Raw genomic sequence first — 22,060 nt, 5'->3', positions numbered from 1 at the left:
AACAGAAATAGGCCCATCTGGATTTTCTATTTCTTTTATGTCACTTTTGATAAGCAGTGTCGTTTAAGGAAAATGTCCATTTCATATGAATTGCCAAATTATTGACATGTGGATGTTCATAATATCTTTTTTTATTGAAGTATAGTTGATTTACAATGTTGTGTTCATTTCAGGTGTACAGCAAAGTGATTCAGCTATATATATATATGCTTTTTCAGATTCTTTTCCATTATAGGTTATTACAAGATATTGTTCCCTGTGCTATACAGCAGGTCCTTGTTGTGTATTTATTTTGTAGATAGTAGTGTGTATCTGTTAATCCCAAACTCCTAATTTATTCCTCCCCCCCACCTTTCTCCTTTGGTAACCGTAAGTTTGTTTTCTATATCTGTGAATCTATTTCTGTTTTGTAAGTAAGTTCATTTGTATCATTTTTTTAGATTCCACATATAAGTGATATCAAATGATATTTGTCTTTCTCTATCTGACTTACTTCACTTAATATGATAATCTCTAGGTCCATCCATGTTGCTGCAAATGGCATTATTTCATTCTTTTTTGTGGCTGAGTAATATTTCATTGTATATGTATATATATGTATACCACATCTTCTTTATTCATTCATCTGTTGATGGACATTTAGGTCGCTTCCATGTCTTGGCTACTGTAAATAGTGCTGCTGTGAACATGGGGGTGCATGTACCTTTTCAAATTAGAGTTTTCGTCTTTTCCAGCTATACACCCAGGAGTGGGATTGCTAGATCATATGGTAACCCTATTTTTAGTTTTTTAAGCAACCTTCATTCTCTTCTCCATAGTGGCTACACCAATTTACATTCCCACCAACAGTGTAGGAGGGTTCCCTTTCCCCACACCCTTTCCAGCATTTATTATTTGTAGACTTTTTAAAAAAAATAAATTTATTTATTTATTTATTTATTTTTGGCTGTGTTGGGTCTTCGTTTCTGTGCGAGGGCTTTCTCTAGTCATGGCGAGTGGGGGCCACTCTTCATCGCAGTGCGTGGACCTCTCACTGTCACGGCCTCTCCTGTTGCGGAGCACAGGTTCCAGACACACAGGCTCAGTAGTTGTGGCTCACGGGCCCAGTTGCTCTGCGGCATGTGGGATCTTCCCAGACCAGGGCTCGAACCCGTGTCCCCTGCACTGGCAGGCAGATTCTCAACCACTGCGCCACCAGGGAAGCCCCTCTTTGTAGACTTTTTGATGGTGGCCATTCTGACTGGTGTGAGGTGATACCTCATTGTAGTTTTGATTTGCATTTTTCTAGTAATTAGTGATATTGAGCATCTTTTCATGTGCCTATTGCCATTTGTAAGTCTTCTTTGGAGAAATGTCTGTTTAGATCTTCTAAATCCCATTTTTTGATTGGGTTGTTTGTTTGTTTGATACTGAGCTGTTTATATATTTTGGAAATTAATCCCTTGTCAGTTGCATCATTTGCAAATTTGTTCTTCCAGTCCATAGGTTGTCTTTTCATTTTGTTTATGGCTTCCTTTGCTGTGCAAAAGCTTTCAAGTTTAATTAGTTCCCATTTGTTTATTTTTGCTTTTATTTTCATTACTTTAGGAGATGGATCAAAAAAATATTGCTGCAATTTATGTCAAAGAGTGTTCTCCCTATGTTTTCCTCTAGGAGTTTTATCCAGTCTTACATTTAGGTCTTTAATCCATTTTGAGTTTATTTTTGTATATGGTGTTAGAGAATGTTCTAATTTCATTCTTTTACCTGTAGCTGTCCAGTTTTCCGAGCACCACTTATTGAAGAGGCTTTCTTTTCTCCATTGTATATCCTTGCCTTGTAGATTGATTGACCATAAGTGCATGGGTTTATTTTTGGGCTCTCTATCCATTGATCTATATTTCTGTTTTTGTGCCAGTACCATACTGTTCTGATTACTGTAGCTTTGTAGTATAGTCTGAAGTCAGGGAGTGTGATGCCACCAGCTCCATTCTTCTTTCTCAAGATTGTTTTGGCTATTCAGGGTCTTTTGTGTTTCCATACAAATTTTAAAATTATTTGTTCTAGTTTTGTGAAAAATGCCATTGGTAATTTGATAGGGATTGAATTGAATCTATAGATTGCTTTGGCTAGTGTGGTCATTTTAATATATTGATTCTTCCAATCCAAGAACACGGTATATCTTTTCATCTGTTTGTGTCATCTTCAATTTCTTTCATCAGCATCTTATAGTTTTTGGACTACAGGTTTTTTGCCTCCTTAGGTAGGTTTATCCCTAGGTATTTTATTCTTTTCAATGCAATGATAAATGGGATTGTTTTCTTAATTTCTCTCTCTGATTTTTTGTTGTTAGTATATAGAAATGCAGCATATTTCTGTATATTAATTTTGTATCCTACAACTTTATATTTTCATATAATTCACTGATGAGCTCTAGTAGTTTTCTGGTGGCATCTTTAGGATTTTCTATGTATAGTATCATGTCGTCTGCAAACAGTGACAGTTTTACTTCTTCCTTTCCAATTCGGTTCCTTTTATTTCTTTCTCTTCTCTTACTGCTGTGGCTAGGACTTCCAAAATTATGTTGAATAAAAGTGGTGAGAGTGGGCATTCTTGTCTTGTTCCTGATCTTAGAGGTAATGCTTTTCACCACTGAGTATGATGTTAGCTGTGGGTTTGTCATATATGGACTTTATTATGTTGAGGTAGGTTCCCTCTAAGCCTGTTTTCTGGGGAGTTTTCATCATAAATGATGTTGAATTTTGTCAAAAGCCTTTCCTTCATCTATTGAGATGATCACGTGGTTTTTATTCTTCAGTCTGTTAATGTGGTGTATCATGTTGACTGATTTGTGGATATTGAAAAATCCTTGCATCCCTGGGATAAATCCCACTTGATCATGGTGTATGATCCTTTTAATGTATTGTTGGATTCAGTTTTCTGGTATTTTGTTGAGGATGTTTGCATCTATGTTCATCAGTGATATTGGCCTGTAATTTTCTTTTTTTGTGATATCTTTGTCTGGTTTTGGTATCAGGGTGATAGTGGCCTCATAGAATGAGTTTGTAAGTGTTTCTTCCTTTGCAGTTTTTTGAAATAGTTTCAGAAGGATAGGTGTTAACTCTTCTCTAAATGTTTGGTAGAATTTACCTGTGCAGCCATCTGGTCCTGGACTTTTGCTGGTTGGGAGTTTTAAAATTACTAATTCAATTTCAATACTGGTAATTGGTCTGTTCATATTTTCTGTTTCTTCCTGGTTCAGTCTTGGGAGAGTGTACCTTTCTAAGAATTTGTCCATTTCTTCTAGGTTGTCCACTGTATTGGCATAGAGTTGCTTGCAGTAGTCTCTTATGATCCTTTATATTTCTGTGGTGTGGGTTGTAACTTCTCCTTTTTCATTTCTGATTTTATTGATTTGGGCCCTCTTCCTTTTCTTCTTGATGAGTGTAGCTAAAGATTTATGAATTTTGTTTACCTTTTCAGAGAACAAGATTTTAGTTTCATTGATCTTTTCCATTGTTTTTTTTAGTTGCTATTTCATTTATTTCTGCTCTGATCTTTATGATTTCTTTCCTTCTACTAACTTTGGGTTTCCTTTGTTCTTCTTTTTCTAGTTGCTTTAGGTGTAAGATTAGGTTGTTTATTTGAGATTTTTCTTGTGCCCTGAGGTAGGCTTGTATCGCTACAACTTCCCTCTTAGAACTGCTTTTGCTATGTCTGATAGAGTTTGGATTGTTGTGTTTCCATTTTTATTTGTCTCCATATATTTTAAAATTTCCTCTTTGATTTCTTCAGTCACTCATTGGTTGTTTAGTAGCATATTGTTTACCCTCCACGGGTTTGTGTTTTTTGCAGTTTTTTTTTCTTGTAGTTGATTTCTAGTCTCATAGTGTTGTGGTCAGTCTATTTAGAGGTTTATCAACTTGAAAAAAAATGTTTCAAAGATCCAACTTTTGGTTTTGCTAATTTTCTTTATAGTACATTTGTGGGTTTTTAAAAAAAAATTATTTATTTTAAATTTTGGCTGTGTTGGGTCTTCATTGCTGCATGCGGGTTTTCTCTAGTTGAGGAGAGCGGGGGCTACTCTTCGTTGTGGTGCACGGGCTTCTCATTGCAGTGGCTTCTCTTGTTGTGGAGCACAGGCTCTAGGCACAGGCTCAGTAGTTGTGGCACGTGGGCTCAGTAGTTGTGGCGCACTGGCTTAGTTGCTCCGCAGCATGTGGGATCTTCCCGGACCAGGGATTGAACCTGTGTCCCCTGCATTGGCAGGCAGGTTCTTAACCACTGTGCCACCAGGGAAGTCCCCCCAAAAACATTTTGTTAATGTCTCCTCTGGTAATATCTGGTATTGATAATTTGTTTGGGTTTGAATTTGCTGGTAGTTTTCTGGTGATTTCTTTGGGTTTGACTTTGAGGTGATCTTTCTAATATCTGAGATGGATGCTTCACTGACTGTCCTTAGCCTTTATTATTTTCCACTGTTTGCATCTACAGCTAAAAATTGCTTTATAAACAGAACCTAGCTACAAGATTCGATACTTGGTATTTTAACTCTCATTTAGTTAAGAAACATGCATTACTTTTTATCCTGATCTCCTCTTTGATGTGGGTTATTCAGAAGCACATTTGTGAAATGTGTGTTAGTCTCCTATTGTTACTTTGTCTTCTGATTAAACTCCCTGACTTCACGGCTCTGTGATCAGGGGACATGATCTATGTGGCTACTGTCCCTTTGAAATTGGTTAAGAACATCTCCGTTGTCAATTTTAATAAATGTTCCCTGTGTCCTGGAATGAGCAGGATGGCGGCCGTTGAGCGAGGTGTTCTGTGTGCTCGTGAGGTGAGGGTTGGACAGTCACATTCAATCCTCGTCCTTGCTGACCTTTGTGGTTGTGTCAGTGACTGAGGGCAGTGCCTGTCACTATCTGCAGCTGAGGCCACTTTGTCCTCCTGGTGGTCCTGCCAGCCCTGCTGTGGTTTGTAACTGACTTTGTCCAGAACTCCCCACGTGTGGAAGCCCTCAGATGCACCTTGGTGTCTGCTTTGTTGGTTGAATGTATTGTATTTCTTTTCGCCCCAGTCTAGGGTTTGCCTTCTCGTTTTCTTAGCCGAGGAGAACATTTCAATTTTGATAAAGTCTGATTTGCCCATTTTAGCTTCGATGGTCAGTGCTTTTGTGGAGCATCTCGGACTTGCTGCCTTGCCCGAGGCTCTGAGAGCCCCTCCCGGCTCCTGTGCACACTTTCACACTCGCGCCTGTGACTCACGTCTGGTTACCATGTGTCCCCAGGTGGGGCTAGGGCTCCCCTCTCCGTGTGGACGGGCCGCTGCTGCAGCCCCACCCCCGCTCAGGGCCGCGGGGCTCTCCCTTGCCTGCATCAGTTGGCTCCGTGGATGTGGGTCTCTGGGGTCCACGGGGTGGAGGGAGCTGCAGGAGGAGCAGGTGGGTGAGTGGCCGGGGTGTCCACTGCCTGTCTGCCCACCTGGGATGCTCTTTGGACGTCCAGGGACTGTGGGTCCAGGAGGCGTCGGGAGGTCGGATGGTCTGCCGGGGTGTGTACGCTGCAGGAGCATCTGCCCCGTGGAATTCAAGCCACCATCTGGGATGAGATGGCCCAGGGTGGGCAGGGAGGCGAAACACAGATGTCTGAGGTCCGGGCCTGGGCCCGGCCACAGTTAGGGCGTGGGGAGAGAGAAGGGGCGGCAGTGAGGGAGGGAGAGCGGGGCTCAGGGCAGCAGGGGCTGGCCGGCTGAGTGTCCAGCGCTGGCAGAGGCCAGGACACAGGGAGTGACCGTGGGATTGGCCTGTGCGTGTGTGACCTTGGCCCGAGCTTGTCTGTGGTGGAGCCAGCAGACAGGCTGTGGAGAGAGGAGAGCTGAGAGGTGGAGGAGGGAGTGGGCAGGGTGCAGGGACGAGGGTTTTCATTTTAATGTTTATATGGACGCTGCTACACTTGCTGTGTGCTGATGGGAGTCGTGGCCAGGGTCCAGAGAGGGGCCCAGAGGGGCTGGTGGCTGGAAGGCTGGCCCAGGCAGAGGCTGAGGGCTGACCGAGCGCCATGGGGGGCTGGACATGGGGATTAGGCTGGTGTCTCCTGAGTCCGAATGTCACTTGTTTGCTCTTTCCTTTGCCTTGATGTCTGTTTCTCTTTTGTAGAATTAAAACGAGGAATTTCCCAAGACTTGATTTCTTCCCCCAAATTAGACATATACAAAATAGCAAGACAATTAACGGACAAGGCAATCAAGGTAAATGTTCTTTGGGGCTCAGTGGGAGGGGTACTTTTCTCCGTTTTTTTTTTTTTTTTTTTTAAATTATTTATTTATTTATTTATTTTATGGCTGTGTAGGGTCTTCGTTTCTGTGCGAGGGCTTTCTCTAGTTGTGGCAAGCGGGGGCCACGCCTCATCGCGGTGCGCGGGCCTCTCACTATCGCGGCTTCTCTTGTTGCGGAGCACAGGCTCCAGACGCGCAGGCTCAGTAGTTGTGGCTCACGGGCCTAGTCGCTCCGCGGCATGTGGGATCTTCCCAGACCAGGGCTCGAACCCGTGTCCCCTGCATTGGCAGGCAGACTCTCAACCACTGCACCACCAGGGAAGCCCAAGGGAGGGGTACTTTTTAAGAACAGAAATTCGTTTTGGAATTTGGAGAGTGAGTTCGTTGCCTCTGATGCCCTCCCCCTGAGGTGAGGCACCCCCGCAGTCCTGGCCCCCGCGTGGAGGCTTCTGCCAGAGTTACTTTATGTTTCAGCTGTACTTTTGAAATAGGTAATGCTTTCAAAATTCAAAAAATGCAGACACATACACGGTAAAAATCTCTCCTGCAGCCATGCAGTCGTGTGACTGCAGCTGTGGACACACATCCCAGACAAGGGACAGACTCCTAGTGACTCACAGACCCCCTCCCATCCGCTCCCCCCGCCCCAGGCCCCCGGGTGACACGGTGAGGACACTTGCATGTGAGAGAGGTTTGTGCCCAGGAGAGGAACTCTGGGGCTCTAGTGGGGCAGCTGGCATACCCACCCACTTCCCCAAGGGGGAGGCCTACCTTTCACCAGGACGGGAGAATTTGGGGGAGATAAAGAAGGACAAGCGTTCTTCGAATGGGGGCAGATGGCTCCATGGCTACCACTTTGAGAACATGATCCTCTGTCCTTATCACACGTTCGCATTGCTCAGGCCGGGACAGTGGGGAAGCACTGACAAATCCAACACACATTAACACGTGGAAATGTGCTCATTCCCGTAACTTTCTTCTGAAGCACAGCACACACGTGCGAGTGTACAGATCATAAATGCACAGCTCAGGCTGTGATGGGCTGGATGTACCTGGAGAGAGAAGCACCCCACAGGTGACGTATGTAATCAGCATCAACCCCTGCAGACACGACAGAGCACTTCTGCCCCCTTGGAAGCTGCCTCCCGCCCTGGTTATTCCCCAATCCTGGCAACCACGGACGTGCTTTCTGTGCTTCCTATCATGGTCCTTTCTGGGACTTCATATAAGTAGAATTTAATTTTCAGATTTTCTTCTGAGGCCTTAAAACATATAAACATTCAGGGCTACAAACATCCCTCTAAGTACCGCTTTAGCTGCATTTCAAAAGATTTCATTTTGTAGTGTTTTTGATGAGATTCAGTTCAAAGTATTTTATAATTCATATTATTGCTTTTCATTGATTGTGTGTTACTTAAAACTATAGTTCTTAATTTCTAAACTGGCGGCTATTTTTCTAGTTATTTTGTTATTGGTTTCTAGTTTGATTGCCTGTGGTTGAGAATGTAATGGGCACAATGTTATTCCATTGAAATGTGTTCAGACCAGCTTTATACCTAGCATTTTGTTAATTTATATAAAAGTTGATGTAGAGTGCTATATTCACAGCCATCAGGGTAGAGCTTGTTATTTGCGTTGTTGAAGTCTTCTAGCCTTATTGAAATTTTTTTGTCTCTGTGTTCTCCAATTTACTGAGAGAAGCGTGTTAAATATCCTGTTGTAATTGTGGATTTGTCTACTTTGTGTTTCTGCTAGTTTTTGCTCTGTATAATTTATAGCCGTCTTCATGGGTGCAAATGTATCTTTCTGGTGAATTGAATGTTTTCTTTAAATTATGGGATGATTTTCTTTACTTTAGTGATGTTTATTTGTCCCAAAGGCTATTCTGTCTCATATACAGATCCTTTTATTTTTTATCTATCTGTAGGGTTGTGCTTTTGATTTTGTCCTGGAAACGACATAGATTTAGATTAAAAAAAGATATAGTCTGGCACTCTTTACCTTTTAACTGGAGCATTTTGTGCATTTATCTATAATTAAACACTGGTATATTCCCACCGTGTTTCATTCATTTGGTTTGTGCTGTCTGCTCAGTTTTCCTCTCCTTTCATGCTTCCTTGTGGACTGATGACTTTTTATTATTCCATTTTCCCTCTCTTATGTCAGAAATCTTGTACTCTTTTTTTGTTCTTTTGTAGTTGCCTTATGTATTGTACTGTGCTGACTTATTAAAGTTAATCAGATTTTCTGAAGTCGTTCAGTTCGACTCCAGTTAAGGAGAGGATTGGGGGCGGCTGGGAGGTCTTGCTGGAGCTGCAGGGCACTGACATTCCTGCTGTTTTCATACTCCCTACCCGCCTCTCCTCGCAGCGGCCCCTGTCGTGGTGCACGGCCCTGTCGAGGGTGAGGCCAGGCTTCGGACTGAGGTTCTGGTTAGAAGGGGGCTTGGAGGTCTTTCATGTGGGCACTGGGACTTGAGCTCTCAGCATCTGGCCACAAGCCCACACGTTCTTGGCATGTGTTCCCATTCCTCCCACTGGGACCCGTGTTAGCTACCAATGCTGCTTGACAAATCACCATGAATTTAGCTGCTTAAACACACCACGTATTATCTCCTGTGGGTCAGGGGTCCAGGCTGGGTCCTCTGCTCAGTGTCTGTCAAGGGTGAAATGAAGCATCAGCCAGGTGGGGTCTCATCTGAAGGCTCAACAGGGGAAGTTTCCAATCTTCCTCAGCTTGTTGGCAGAATTAATTTCCTTGTGGCACCTTCTTCAAAGCCAGCAGTGGAGAGAGACAGTCTCTGCTGTTTTCAATCTCTGACTTGAGAGAATCCTGGACCCTCTTTTAAGCGGCACACCTGATTAGGTCAGGCCCACTCAGGATAATCTGTCTTTCAAACTCAGAGTCTAATTAGGGACCCTAGTGAGTTTGAGCCGCCTCCCCCTGCTGCCCTGGCCTCCTCTCCTGCTCTCACAAGCTCATGAGGCCCTAAGCTAATGAGGCCCTAAGCTCACTGCTGACCATACCCCTGTTCCCTGACCCTGCCCTGCAGCTGCCGCCCTCTGACCCTGTCCAACGGATGTGTCCAGGCTGTGTCCTCAGCAGCATGGGCCCTGGGGCTCCAGCATGACCATCACTCTCCTGCCCACTGTCCCTTGGCTGGGAAGGCAGAGGACGCCAGCTACCAACTCCCTGCCTGGCCCCTGGCAGCTGGGCTCATTCCCACAGTGATGGGCAGAGTCCCCAGCTCCCCTGGTGCTGGCCCTGGGCAGTTCGCACTGCCCCTCCAGCCATTGGTGGGCATTTGTTCCCCCCTCTCCTCTCAAACCTCGGGGAGCTTCCCCACCCCAGGCGTGAGGGACGGTCACCTTTGCAGAGAAAAGAAAGCCACAGAGCACAGGCCCTCGGGCCCTGTCCTGCATCCCACCTTTCAGACCTGGAGCTGCCCTGAGCTGGGGTCTGAGCCTCAGGAAGCACCGGGGTCCTGGCTGTGCTGTGCCTTCTGGCCTCCACGTTTGGGGCAGCAGGCACACACACAGCAGAGTGGGCCTGCCCGGGGGCTGCCCGGCCCCAACCCGTCGGCCGTGCCAACGCTCCTGGGTGGTCTTCTCGGAGCAGAACACGGGTGCCTTCCCGCCGGTGCAGCCGGCGTCATCCTGATAGTAGACGCCTCTTACAGAGACAAAATTAACTCGTTTTCAATTCTTTCATTCCAAATACACTCTTGCAATTCAAGGAAAAGAAGATCTTCTCCATCTACGGACACTACCCGGTGATCCGGGCCGCCCTGCGGAGGAAGGGCTGGGTGGAGAAGAGGTTCCACTTTCTGCCCAAGGTCGTTCCGAGTGTCGAAGACGAAGGGGAAGGAGCGCCAGGTACAGTATCGGAAGCGTCTTGTGTTTCGGTGTGAGACGTTTGTGTGTATGTCACGAGGACCCAGACGTGAGTCGATTCTGCGGGTCCTGTGCTGTGGCCTCACCCCTGGGGAAGGAGTCACCTCCTGGCCCCCGCCCCAGGCGTCCAGGCCCTGGCGAGCCCTTTCAAACCCTGGTACTGGTCACTTCTTGGTGTCCCACCGTCCATGCGCAGACCTCCTCCTGTGCCTGGATGGTGTCCATCGTCCTTTAGCGGCCTGGCCCTGGCTGTCCCTCCTCTGGCCTCAGCTCCCGAGTGGTCACTGCTTGGCCCCCTGCAGTGCCCGCTGCACCCAGCCCCTGGTCACTGGTCCTCCCTGACCCCCCCCCCCCCCCGTGCCTGCCCCCTGCTCTGCAGAGTCTGCATCCTCTTGGCTCCAGGGTCTGCGCTGGGCCCCGTCCCACACGGTGCTTGAGACCCAGCTCACGGCCCTGCCCACGTCCCGGGTCCCCGACCCTGGCACGGCCCCTGGCGGGGGTGCCATGCGGTGGACTCCCGAGCCTGACTCGACCCTGCTCCTTTCGGGACCCACGGGGGCACCTCCTCCGCACTGGGCCCTGTCGTGGGCCCGGCTGTGGTCACGCCTTCCGGCCATGATGCACTGACATCTCCTGTGTGTTGTGTTTGCAGAAAACAAACGTGCTGAAGGCAAAGGAAATCAAGAAGTGGCTTTGGAGAAAACAGACGACATCCACGATGTGATGGTAGGTCCCCGTGGGCTCCGGAGGGGCCTCAGCTGACGTTTACCTGCCTTTGTGCCGCGTTCTGGGGGGGAGAGATGTGGCAAAGCCACGGTCACGCCCTGCCTCGAGGACATGCGTGCGTGTGCATGCGTGTGCACGTGTGTGCGTCCGTGTGCCCCGTGTCTCTGAGTGTCCACGTGTGTGCCTCCACGGGTGAGCAGGCAAGCTGGGCCTGTCGTCTGCGGAAACCCCGTGGGACCCGCTCAGAACGGCCCCCAGGCGGCGACGGCGGAGGCGGAGTCTGCGGGACGCAGCGCCTGCCTTCGGGGCGGGGCAGCCGCCACAGGGCCGGGCTCCCGGGCCGCGATGCTGCCTGCTGGCCGGTCAGCCGTCAGGGACGGGCTCTGCAGCGCTGAGCTGCCCCGGGAGGGCTCTGCTGGCCGGTAGCAGAGGGTCACTGCGACTCAGGGGAGGGGAGAAAGTTAAAACGAGACCAAACAGCGTGCACCGCGAGCAAGCGTGACGCGTTGACCGCACTGGAGAGCTCCTGTCTCTCATGTGACCCCGTGAACAGAACGGAAAGACGAGCCACTCAGGGAGGTACTTGCAGGGCTTACGAGTTAAAAGATCTGATACTCAGAACGTGCGACGCGCTCACACGTCAGGAGCAGGTGACGATCAAAGAGAAGCGGGCAAAGACCCGACAGGCGGGGAGCCCATCACTGCAAGTTCCCAGAGCCGATTCCTTTCTGTGAAAGTCGGCCGTGAGGCTGGGGGGGGGGCGCCCGCGGGTAGGGGGTGTGGGGAGTCGGCGGGGGTGGGTCCAGGGGGCCGGGCCTGCGCGGGAGCGACAGCTCTGGACGGAAGGCCGTTTCTCACCCCGGGCGCCCGGGTGGCCACCAAGCCGCTGTCTAAACTTCCGTGTACGACGGTTCATCTCACACTGTGACAAATGACAGCGGCTCTCCTGGGCCCCTGCATCCTGAAGGTGCGGGGGCAGCGGAGGAGCTTGTGTCCCGGAGGCCAGGGAGGGGGACTCTCCCAGGTCCACACGTGGTGTGTCCCTGCGGCCGGCGTGGGCACCCACGGGGGGCGCAGCTCAGACCCCACTCGGGGCCCCTGCAGCCCAGAGCCCGAAGCCCCCCACCCCCGTGCCATCGGAAGCCCCGTGTGGTAGCTGCTCCCACGTGAGCCCGCGAGAGACCCTCGAGGAACGTGCGAGGCCGCAGTCAGGATGGGAGAGTCACAGAAATCACACACCGCTTCTCACCTAAACCCCGGTTCCTTTAGTCCCGGCGTGTCCCATTGTCAGAGACGTGAGCCTTGGGGGCTGGGTGTGGATAAAGGTTTTTTCTTGCCAGTCCAGGTTGGTAAAAAATGAAACACCATACTTCCTCTGGACAATCAAAAGGGACATCATTGACTATCACCGTCTGAGCTGCGACCAGATGCTGAATCACTACGGGAAGACGGCGTCCTTCACCACCAAGGTGAGTGGGAGGGCTGGGGGCGCAGGCGGGGCAGCACCCTGCCTCCTGAAGTGCCAGCACCTCCGGGGCTGGGAGAGCCACACGGGGACTGGTTCCCTCGGGGCTCCTCTCCAGGACTGGAGCCTCCTGCTGACCTGGCCCGGCGTCAGTGTCCAGAGCCGCTCAGAGCTGCTGCCCGCAAACCGCCCCCCCCAGAGCCCCTGTGCCCCTCGCCCTGTGTTCCTGGGTGGCCCCAAGGCCACAGAAGCACTGTCCTCTGGGCGCACAGGCCAAGCCCAAGACAGGGCAGGTGACGGCCTCCACCACAGCCCGACTCAGGCTCTGGGCCCTGGAGGGGCTCTGGATCCCAGGGCGGCCGGGCCACCCTCACCTGCGCTGTGACTTCCAACCGCAGGGGGGCATTGCCACACGGGCACTTCCTGCCCTCACCCCCTTTCAGCCGCCAGCCCCATTTACCCTGAAGGCTGAGGTTAGGGGCGGGGCCAGCCCGGGACGGACAGGCCTGTGTGTACCCCCTGGGAGAGACAGGGTAAAGGGGCTTCCCTGGCAACAAGGGCACGGTCCCCTAAACCCTCACGGGTGACAGAGGGGCAGGGACGAAGTGCACGTCTGCCCCCGGGGCTCCCTGTAGGGCTCGGGCCCCCCGCATCCTCGCCAGGCCTTGGGCCGCTGGTGTCCTTCCGGGTGTGGGCGATGCCTGCGGACGGCCCAGTGGGGTCGGGCGCCCCGCAAAGACCCCCGGGTGGGGCTGGCACCAATGCTCCCAGCAGCCGACAGGGGCTACGTTTCCCGGGCACGTGGCACTTCTCTTCAGAAGCGTTGAGGAGTGGCCCCGGGCCTCTTTAACGAACAGTGCGGCGTCCAGGGGGCAGAGCGGGGGCTGGGGGCGGGGGGCGGCTGCGATGTAGACCCGTGAGCTCTCGCCTGCACCGCTCCTGGGCCTGAGCCGCAGCCCTTCGGGGACCAGGAGGTGGATGCAGCGCCTTCCGCTCTGGGGGCCCCCAGACGGCCCCCCCCGCCCTTGGGCCTGCCGTGCCTGCCACCGGCCAGAGGGTGAGCCCGAGGCCCCGGCCTGCACGTCGGGTCACGCGGCTGCTCGGCCAGCTGGCCGGGGGGTGGAGGGGCCGGGGGGCTGGGGAGGGGCCGCTCCAGGAGGTGCCCTCCCAGGAGCCCACTGGAGCCGGTGCTGCCCAGCCGGCCTGCGGGCACTGACACTGGTCCGAGCTGGCCCGGCGCGTGGCCGGCGGGCCTGACGTGCCGCTGTCTCTGGAGATCGGGCTGTGCTTGAGCCTGCGGAGCCTGCCGTGGTATGTCCAGGCCAACCCCGCCTCCTTCTTCCCACGCTGCTACGGCCTCTGCACCGAGAGCGAGAAGCAGGAGTTCCTGGGTGAGTGGCTGGCGGCCCGGCCGAGGCGCCTGGCGTTGAGTGCTGGGCCAGGAAACCCGGCGGGGCCTCTTTCTGGCCCACCTTCCTGCAGGAGGGGCCCCAGGGCTGGGGGTGGGGGTGGGGTGATGGGGGAGGGCCCGGTCCCATCCCAGCACCTGGGAGAGGCCGGCGTGGGGTTGGTGCTGGGCCCGGGTCTGGGTGCCTGGGGCACACGGGGACGACGGGCTCTGGGCTGGGGACAAAGGCTGGTCCCTGGTCCGATCTGCCTGGAGGCACAGGAGAGAGAAGGAGAAGGTCAGGGCAGGCAGGGAGGGGGGTCGTTCGGGGGGGGGGGGGGCATGTTTCCTGAGCGCCCATCTGGGAGGCTGTAGAGAGCGGCATCTGCCCAGCACCCCTGCCCTGTGCCCTGACCCCAGGCCGGGGCTCCCAGGAGCCAATGGCCGGATGCAGGACAAGGCAGGGTTGGGGGCAGGGCAGAGGTGAGAAGTGCAGTGGGGGCAGGACCATGAGCGGGGACCTCGCAAGATGGGGTGCTGGGTGGAGACCCAGAGGCGAGGGAGGCTGAGGGCAGCCGACTGGGGAGCTCCAGGCCAGCCCTGGAGCAGGCAGTGTGCCCGCACGTCCTCGGGCAGAGGGGCTGGTGATCTCAGGAGCATTTGTTCTGATGGACGGAGGAGGGTGGGTGAGGGGCTGCGTGGGGGGCTCAGGTTCTGGATGTTTCCAGGGCAGCAGTAGCTGCCAGGCAGGTGGATACCCGGTGGGGTGGCCTCAGCTGAGGTGGGGAAGGAGCAGGTTTGGGAGAGAAGTTGCTGGAATATCCAGCAACTTGGGGTGGGGAGCAGCCTCGCCTCCCAGGCCCCTCACGGAGGCGAGGCTCCCCTGGCCGCTGCCCCTGGCATGTGACAGGCGCTCAGAGGCAGCCTGGCCCCAAGCCTGGGTCTGGGGGACCCTGAGCTGCCTCTGCGCTGGTGGATACAGCCGGGCCCCCAGCCACCCACAGTTAGAGCGGTGGGAGCCAACAAACATGTCCAGGAAGGTCCGGAGGGGCTCGTGTGATGGGGAGGGTCCCGGTGCTGTCAGCAGGGGGCTCTTCTAGAAGGATCCCTCTGTGCAGGGCTGAGAACACAGGGGCAGGGAGAGGTGGTGACGGTGCCCACAGACCGTGGCCCTGGGGGTGCAGGAGAGGGGCAGGGAACGGGGTGCGTGGATTCTGCCTCTGGGCCTGTAGGCAGGGTGGATGTGCAGCTGGGGTGGATGAAACTCCCCTCCACAGAGGAGGGAGGATGAGTGTGGAGGTGGAGGGTGTGGGCAGGGCGGGGCAGTGGGGGAGCACCCGGCCCCCGGAGGGCTCTGAGGCAGGAGTGAGGCCCCCGCACGCAGTGGGATGCCCGGGCTGGGAATGGCTGGCGCTGGCTGAGCTCCCGTCCCCAGCGCAGGCAGGGGGGCGACGGCTTGGTGTCCTTTCAGACGACTTCCGGCGCACGGTGGCCTCCAGCATCCTCAAGTGGGTGGTCAGCCAGCAGAACTGCAGCAGGAGCACACCCAAGGGCTGGAGGGAGAAGGCCGGTGACAGTGACCCCAGCAACAGGCAAGGTGTGTGCCGCCTTGGCATGGCCAAGGCCGTGCCACCCCGGGAGGACAGTGGCAGGAGGGGCCGTGGAGGTGTGCATCCAGGGCGGGGCTGCAGCTCTGCCCCGACCCCCAGTCTCTTCCAGCAGAATCCCACGGGAATGGCGCTCCTGGGTCATGTAGGGAGTCGTGGGCCACCGTGGGTTTAGGCCTACAAGACCCAAATACGTCCTTTTTGTTGTTATTCACTTTCATAGAACAGTTTTAGGTTCACAGCAAAGTTGAGCAGGAGGTATAGAGTTGTCCCGTGTACCCTCTGCGCTTTCCTCCCCTGTATCAACATCCTCCTCCAGACGGTGCATTTGTTATAAGTGATGGACCTACACTGACACATCATCATCACCCAGACTCCACAGTTTACATCACGGTTCCCTCTTGGTTTGGACAAATGTATAATGACATGTATCCACTGATATAGTATCTTTCAGAGTAGTTTCACTGCCCTAAAAATCCTCTGTGCTCAGCCTGTTCATTCCTCCTTCCCCCCAAAACCTTATCTTTTTATTGTCGCCACAGCTTTGCCTTTTCCAAAATGTCATACAGTCGGAATCATACGGTATATATGATTCAGACAGGCTTCTTTCACTTACTAATGTGCATTTAAGGCCCCTCCATGTCTTTTCATGACTTGATAGCTCATTTCTCTTTAGCACTGAGTAACATTCCACTGTCTGGATGGAACAGAGTTTGTTCATCCAGTCACCTGTTGAAGGACATCTTGGGTGCTTTCAAGTCTTGGCAGTTATGATTAAAGCTGCATACAGGCTTTTGTGCAGCTGTAAGTTTTCAACTCACTTGGTAAATACCAAGGATCACGACTGCTGGATAATATGGCAAGAGTATGTTTAGTTTGGTAAGAAACTGCCAAACTGTGTTCCAAAGTGGTTGCTACACCAGTTTGTGTTCCCACTAGCAATGATGAGAGTTCCTGTTGCTCCACATCCTGGTGAGCATTTGGTGACGTCAGTGCTCTGGATCTTGGCTGTCCTAATAGGTGTGTAGTGGTATCTCACTGTTGTTTTAATTTTCATTCCCCTGACAATATATGATGTTAAACATCTTTTAATATACTTATTTGCCATCTGTATATATTCTTTGGTGAGAAGTCTGTTCAGCTTCCCTCCAGTTTTAAATTGGGGTGTTTGTTTTATTGTTGAGTTTTAAGGGTTCTTTGCATATTTTGGATACCAGTACTTTATTGTATGTGTCTTTTGCAAATATTTTCTCCAACTTTACAGCTTGTTTTCTAATTCTGTTGATGATGTCTTCCACATAGCAGAAGTTTTAAATTTCAGTGAAGTCCAACTTATCAATTATTTTTTTCATGGATTGTGCCTTTGGTGTTGTATCTAAAAAGTCATCATCATACCCAAGTTCATCTTGGTTTTCTCCTATGTTACCTTCTAGGAGTTTTATAGCTTTGTGTTTCAACTTAGGTCTATGATCCATTTTCAGTTAATTTCTACGAAGGGTGTAAGGTCTGTATCTAGATTCATTTTCTTTTTTTTTGCATGCAGATATCCATTTGTTCCAGCACCATTTGTTTGAAAAGACTATCTTTGCTCCATTGTATTGCCTTTGTGCCTTTGTCAAAGATCAGTTTACTATATTTGTGTGGGTCTGTTTCTGGGCTCTCTATTCCACTGATCTATTTGTCTCTTTTTCACCAATACCACACTATCTTGATTATTGTAGATTTATTGTAAAGCTCAAATTTAGATGATGTCAATCTTCCAACTTTGTTCTTCTCCTTCAACATTGCATTGGCTATTCCGCATTTTTTGCTTCTCCATATAAACTTTAGAATCAGTTGGTCAATATCCACAAAATAACTTGCTGGGATTTTGCCTGAGATGGCTTTGAATCTATAGATCAAGTTGGGAAGAACTGACATGTTGACAATGAGTCTTTTCTATTCATGACCATAGAGTACCTCTCCATTAATTTGTTCTTCTTTGATTTAATTAAGCAGAGTTTTGTACTTTTCTTCATATAGATCTTGTACATATTTTGTTAGATTTATTTAATTATGTATTTATTTCATATTTGGAGTGCTAATGTAATGGTATTTTGTTTTTAATTTCAAATTCCAATTATTAATTGCTGGTGTACAGGAAAGTGATTGACTATAACCACTTACTAGTTCCAGAAGTTTTTTTGTTCTTAATTCTTTCAGATTTTCTACCTAGACAATCATGTCATCTCTGAATAAAAACAGTTTTATTTCTTCTTTCCCAATTTGTATACTTTTCATTTTCTTGTCTTGTTGCATTAGCTAGGATTTCCAGTGTGATGTTGAAAAGGAGTGGTGAGAAAGGACATCCTTGCTTTGCTCCTGATTTTAGTAGGAAAGCCTCTGGTTTCTCACCATTAAGTATAATGTTAGCTGTAGGTTTTTTGTAGATATTCTTTATCAAGTTGAGGAAGTTCCTCTCTATTCCTAGTTTTATGAGAGTTTTTATCATAAGTGGGTGTTGAATTTTGTCAAATGCTTTTTCTGCATCTATTGATATGATCATGTAATATTTCTTCTTTAGCCTGTTGGTATGATGGATTACATTAATTGATTCTTGAATGCTGAACCAGTTTTGCATACCCGGGATAAATGTGACTTGGTCATGGTGTATAATTCTTTTTATAAATTGTTAGATTTGATTTGCAAATATTTTGTTGAGGATTTTTGCAAATATGTTCATGAGAGATTTTGGTCAATAGTTTTCTTTTCTTGTGATACCATTGTCTGGTTTTGGTATTAGGGTAATGCTGACCACAGAGAATGAGTCACAAAGTATTCCCTCTGCTTCTATCCTCTGAAGGAGATTGTAGAGAATTGGTATACATTTTTCCTTAAATGTTTGGTAGAATTCACCTGTGAATCCATCTAGGACTGGTGCCTTCTGTTTTGGAAAGTTATTAACCATTGATTCGATTTCTTTAATAGATAGAGGACTATTCAGATTGTCTATTTCTTCTTCTGTGAGCTTTGGCAGATTGTATATTTCAAAGAATCAGTCCATTTCACCTAGATTATAAAATTCGTTGGCATAAAGTTGTTCATAGTATTCCTTTATTATCCTTTTAATGTCCATGAGATCTGTAGTGATGTCTCCTCTTAGTTTTATGATACTAGTAATTTATGTCATCTATCTTTTTTTGTTTTTAGTTAACCTGACTAAAGGCTTATTAATTTTATTGATGTGTTCAAAGAACCAGCTTTTGGTTTCACTTATTTTCTCTATTGATTTCCTGTTTTCAATCTCATTGATTTCTGGTCTAAGTTTGTTTTTTCTAATTTATTTATTTTATTTATTTATTTTTCGCTGTGTTGGGTCTTTGTTGCTGTGCATGGGCTTTCTCTAGTTGTGGCGAGTGGGGGCTACTCTTCGTTGTGGTGCACAGGCTTCTCACTACAGTGGCTTCTCTTGTTGCGGAGCATGGACTCTAAGCATGCGAGCTTCAGTAGTTGCGGCATGTGGGCTCAATAGTTGTGGCTCACAGGCTCTAGAGCACAGGCTCAGTAGTTGTGGCACACGGGCTTAGTTGCTCCACGGCATGTGGGATCTTCCCGGAGCAGGGATTGGATCCATGTCCCCTGCATTGGAAGGTGGTGGATTCTCAACCACTGCGCCACCAGGGAAGTCCCTGGTCTAAGTTTTATTATTTATTTTCTTCTGCTTATTTTGAGTTTGATTTGTTCTTCTTTTTCTGGCTTCCTAAGATAAAAGCTTAGCCAATTAGTTTCAGATCTTTCTTCATTTCTAATATAGGCATTCAATGCTATAAATTCCCCTCTAAGCACTGCTTTCATTGCACCCCACAAATTTTGATAAATTGTATTTTTATTTTCATTCAGTTCTAAATATTTAAAATTTTTCTTGGGATTCTTTTCATTGACTCATGTGTTATTAGATGTACGTTGTTTAATCTCCACATACTTGAGGATTTTTCCAGCTATCTGTATCTTTTGATTTCTAGTTTAATCCATTGTGGTCTGAGAGCATATATTTTATGATTTCTATTCTTTTACATTTGTTAAGGTGTGTTTTATGGCCCCAAAGTGGTCTGTTTTGGGAACTGTTCCAAATGAGCTTGAGAAGAATGTGTATTCTGCTGTTGTTGGATGAAGTACTGTATAGATGTCCATTATATCCAGTTGATTGATGGTGCTATTGAGTTCACCTACGTCCTTATGGATTTTCTGCCTGCTGGATCTATCCATTTCTGAGAGAGGGGTGTTGAAGTCTCCAACTCTAATAGAGGTCATCTATTTCTCCCTGAAGTTCTATCAGTTTGTGCCTCATGTATTTTGATGCTCTGTTGTTAGGCACATGCATGTTAAGTATTGCTATGTCTTCTTGTTGTACTGACCCCTTCATCATTATGTAACATTCTTTTTATCCCTGATAGTTTTCCTTGCTCTGAAGTCTGTTCTGTCTGAAATTAATATAGATACTCCTGCTTTCCTTTATTAGTGTTAGCATGGTATATTTCTCTCCATCCCTTTGCTTTTAATCTATATGTATCTTTATTTACAGTGGAATTTTTGTTGAAAACATACTGTTGGGTCTTATTGCTTGATCATTGTATAATTTCTTTTAATTGATACATTTAATCATTGACATTTAAAGTGATTATTGATATGGTTGGAGTAACAGCTACCATATTTATTACTGTTTTCTATTCGTTGCCCTTGTCCTTTGTTCCTATTTTTTTTCTACTCTTTTTCTGCCTCTTGTGGTTTTAATTGAGCATTTTGTATGATTTCATCTTCTTTCTTTTCCTAGCATAGCAGATATATATAGACATATATAAATTTTTTTAGTGGTTGTCCTATAGTTTGCAATATACATTTACAATGAATCGAACTGCATTTTCAAGTAACACTGACCACTTTACAGTAATGGGAATATTTTATAACAAAATGTTCCTAATTCCCTCCTCCTGTGCCCTGTATCTTTGCTGTCATTTATTTCACTTATACATAAGCTATAATCTGGATACATTTTTGCTATTTTTATTTTTAATAATAATTATTAAATTATTATGTTCTGTCAGATCAATTAAGGATTAAAAAAGTAAAGTTTTAATTTTCCCTTTATTTATTCCTTCTCTAATGCTCTTCCTTTCTTTATGTGGATCTGAGTTTCTGATTTATGCCATTTTTTTCTCTCCTAAGGACTTCTTTCTTTTAACATTTCTTGCAAGCCAAGTCTACTGGCAAAAAAATCCCCTCTTTATTTATTTTTTTGGTCTGATACAGTGCTCTGTAGTCCTGTGATCAGGTCTCAGTCTTTGGTGAGCCTGTACCCTTGGACTGTGAACGTCACCACTGCTTCTCCTTTTTTCCCCCCTTTGGTGGGACAGGATGGCTAGAGGTGGTGGAGCTGGGTGTTTTCCTGCCCCAGCTGTTGATTAGGCCCTGATAAAACCCTGGCAGGTCACACTCTGGTGACTATTTCTCCTGAGGGCAGCCTTGTTAAGAACAGAGTGTTCCTTTCCTCCTCTCCCTGCCAGAAACACAAGGGGATTTCCCTCCAATCCTCACTGTGACCCCCAGGTCAAGCTCTTGGAGGTAAAACTGACAAAAGTATGGGGCCCCCTAAAAATGACCCCTGGGGTCTCTAACTCTCAGGGTTGTCCACGCTGAGCCTCCCGCAATCCGCCCATTGCAGCAGGTGGGTTTCCTTCCCTGGTGCTGGCTGCCACAGAGGTTTCTGCTCTGCTGACTCTCTGTACCTGCCCATCCGTCTCTCCAATTTGGGGCAGGCTTTTGCCCTGTGACCTCAGTTCTCTGACAGATCTAAGAACAGCTGGCGATTTTCCGGTCTGTTCAGCTTTTCACCTGCTGTTAGGGTGGAGTGGCAACTTCCAGGCTCCTTACATGCTGGACACCAGAAGTGAATTTTCACTTTAAAATGGTCACTTTTATATTTTGTGAATTTCACCTCAGCACATTTAAGAAATGCGTGTTGTAATCTCCGCAGCAACCGCAAAGCTCGAGCGCTTTCCCCCGGGTCCGTGCTCGCTGGCGGCCGCTGGGTCCATCAGGGCTGCCGTCTCAGTGGCTGTGCCTGGGGCTCGTGCAGGTGTCCCCGAGCACCTTCCAAGCAGCCTTGTGCTGCAGGCTCCTGCCCCGTAGCCCCACGACAGGGTTCGGCTCTCACCCCGTCTCCGCATCCAGCCTGGGGACCGCTGGCTGTGTGTGGGGGGCAGGCCGCCACATGAGGTGGGGGCCAGGTGCATGAGGTCTGCCTTCACCTGGGCGGGGGCCTCCCTGTGTTCAGTGCTCCCCAGACCAACAGCGATCTTGGCTCACGGGCTCCAGAAGGAGAGGGTGCTGCGTGGGAGGTCGGATGCGCAGAGCCACAAAGCCCACGCGGGCTGGGGCTCTGAGAAGTGCCAGATGTACAGGGAGGTGTTCCTCCCAGCCTCCCGCGGGGCCGGCAGGCACCACTGCAGGGCTGTCCACAAACACCTGTTCTTTTCTCACTGAGGACCAAGTATGTGCTCAGAAGCAGAGGTTTTGTGGAGAGCTCATCAGAAGTGCTGTTTCATTCCCACCCGAGGGGCTGAGAGTCTAGTCGGAGGGTGGGGGGCACGGTGCAGTGGGGGGGCAGCTTCGGGAGGGGAAAGGTTACCTGCCCAGACCCAGGTGTGGCATCCAGGGCGGCTGCCCAGGGAAGCGAGAGCCCTCACCGTGA

At 49.2% G+C, this 22,060-nt stretch overlaps 1 protein-coding gene across 1 annotated transcript in view; it reads left to right on the top strand.

Annotated features, from left to right (window-relative positions):
* Nucleotides 1-22,060, top strand: part of TTLL8 (tubulin tyrosine ligase like 8) — a 41,582-nt gene that overhangs the window by 2,311 nt on the left and 17,211 nt on the right. Inside the window, exons 3-8 of the mRNA XM_059934908.1 lie at nt 6,137-6,228; nt 9,992-10,130; nt 10,801-10,874; nt 12,215-12,343; nt 13,616-13,730; nt 15,198-15,323. Of these exons, the coding sequence (XP_059790891.1) occupies nt 6,137-6,228; nt 9,992-10,130; nt 10,801-10,874; nt 12,215-12,343; nt 13,616-13,730; nt 15,198-15,323 (675 nt within the window). The remainder of the gene's footprint in view (nt 1-6,136; nt 6,229-9,991; nt 10,131-10,800; nt 10,875-12,214; nt 12,344-13,615; nt 13,731-15,197; nt 15,324-22,060) is intronic.

The sequence above is a fragment of the Balaenoptera ricei genome, chromosome 10 (assembly GCF_028023285.1).
Source record: "Balaenoptera ricei isolate mBalRic1 chromosome 10, mBalRic1.hap2, whole genome shotgun sequence".
Lineage (NCBI taxonomy): Eukaryota > Metazoa > Chordata > Mammalia > Artiodactyla > Balaenopteridae > Balaenoptera > Balaenoptera ricei.
The sequence above is the reverse complement of the archived record's forward strand: the minus strand, read 5'-3'. Positions and strand labels throughout refer to the sequence as shown.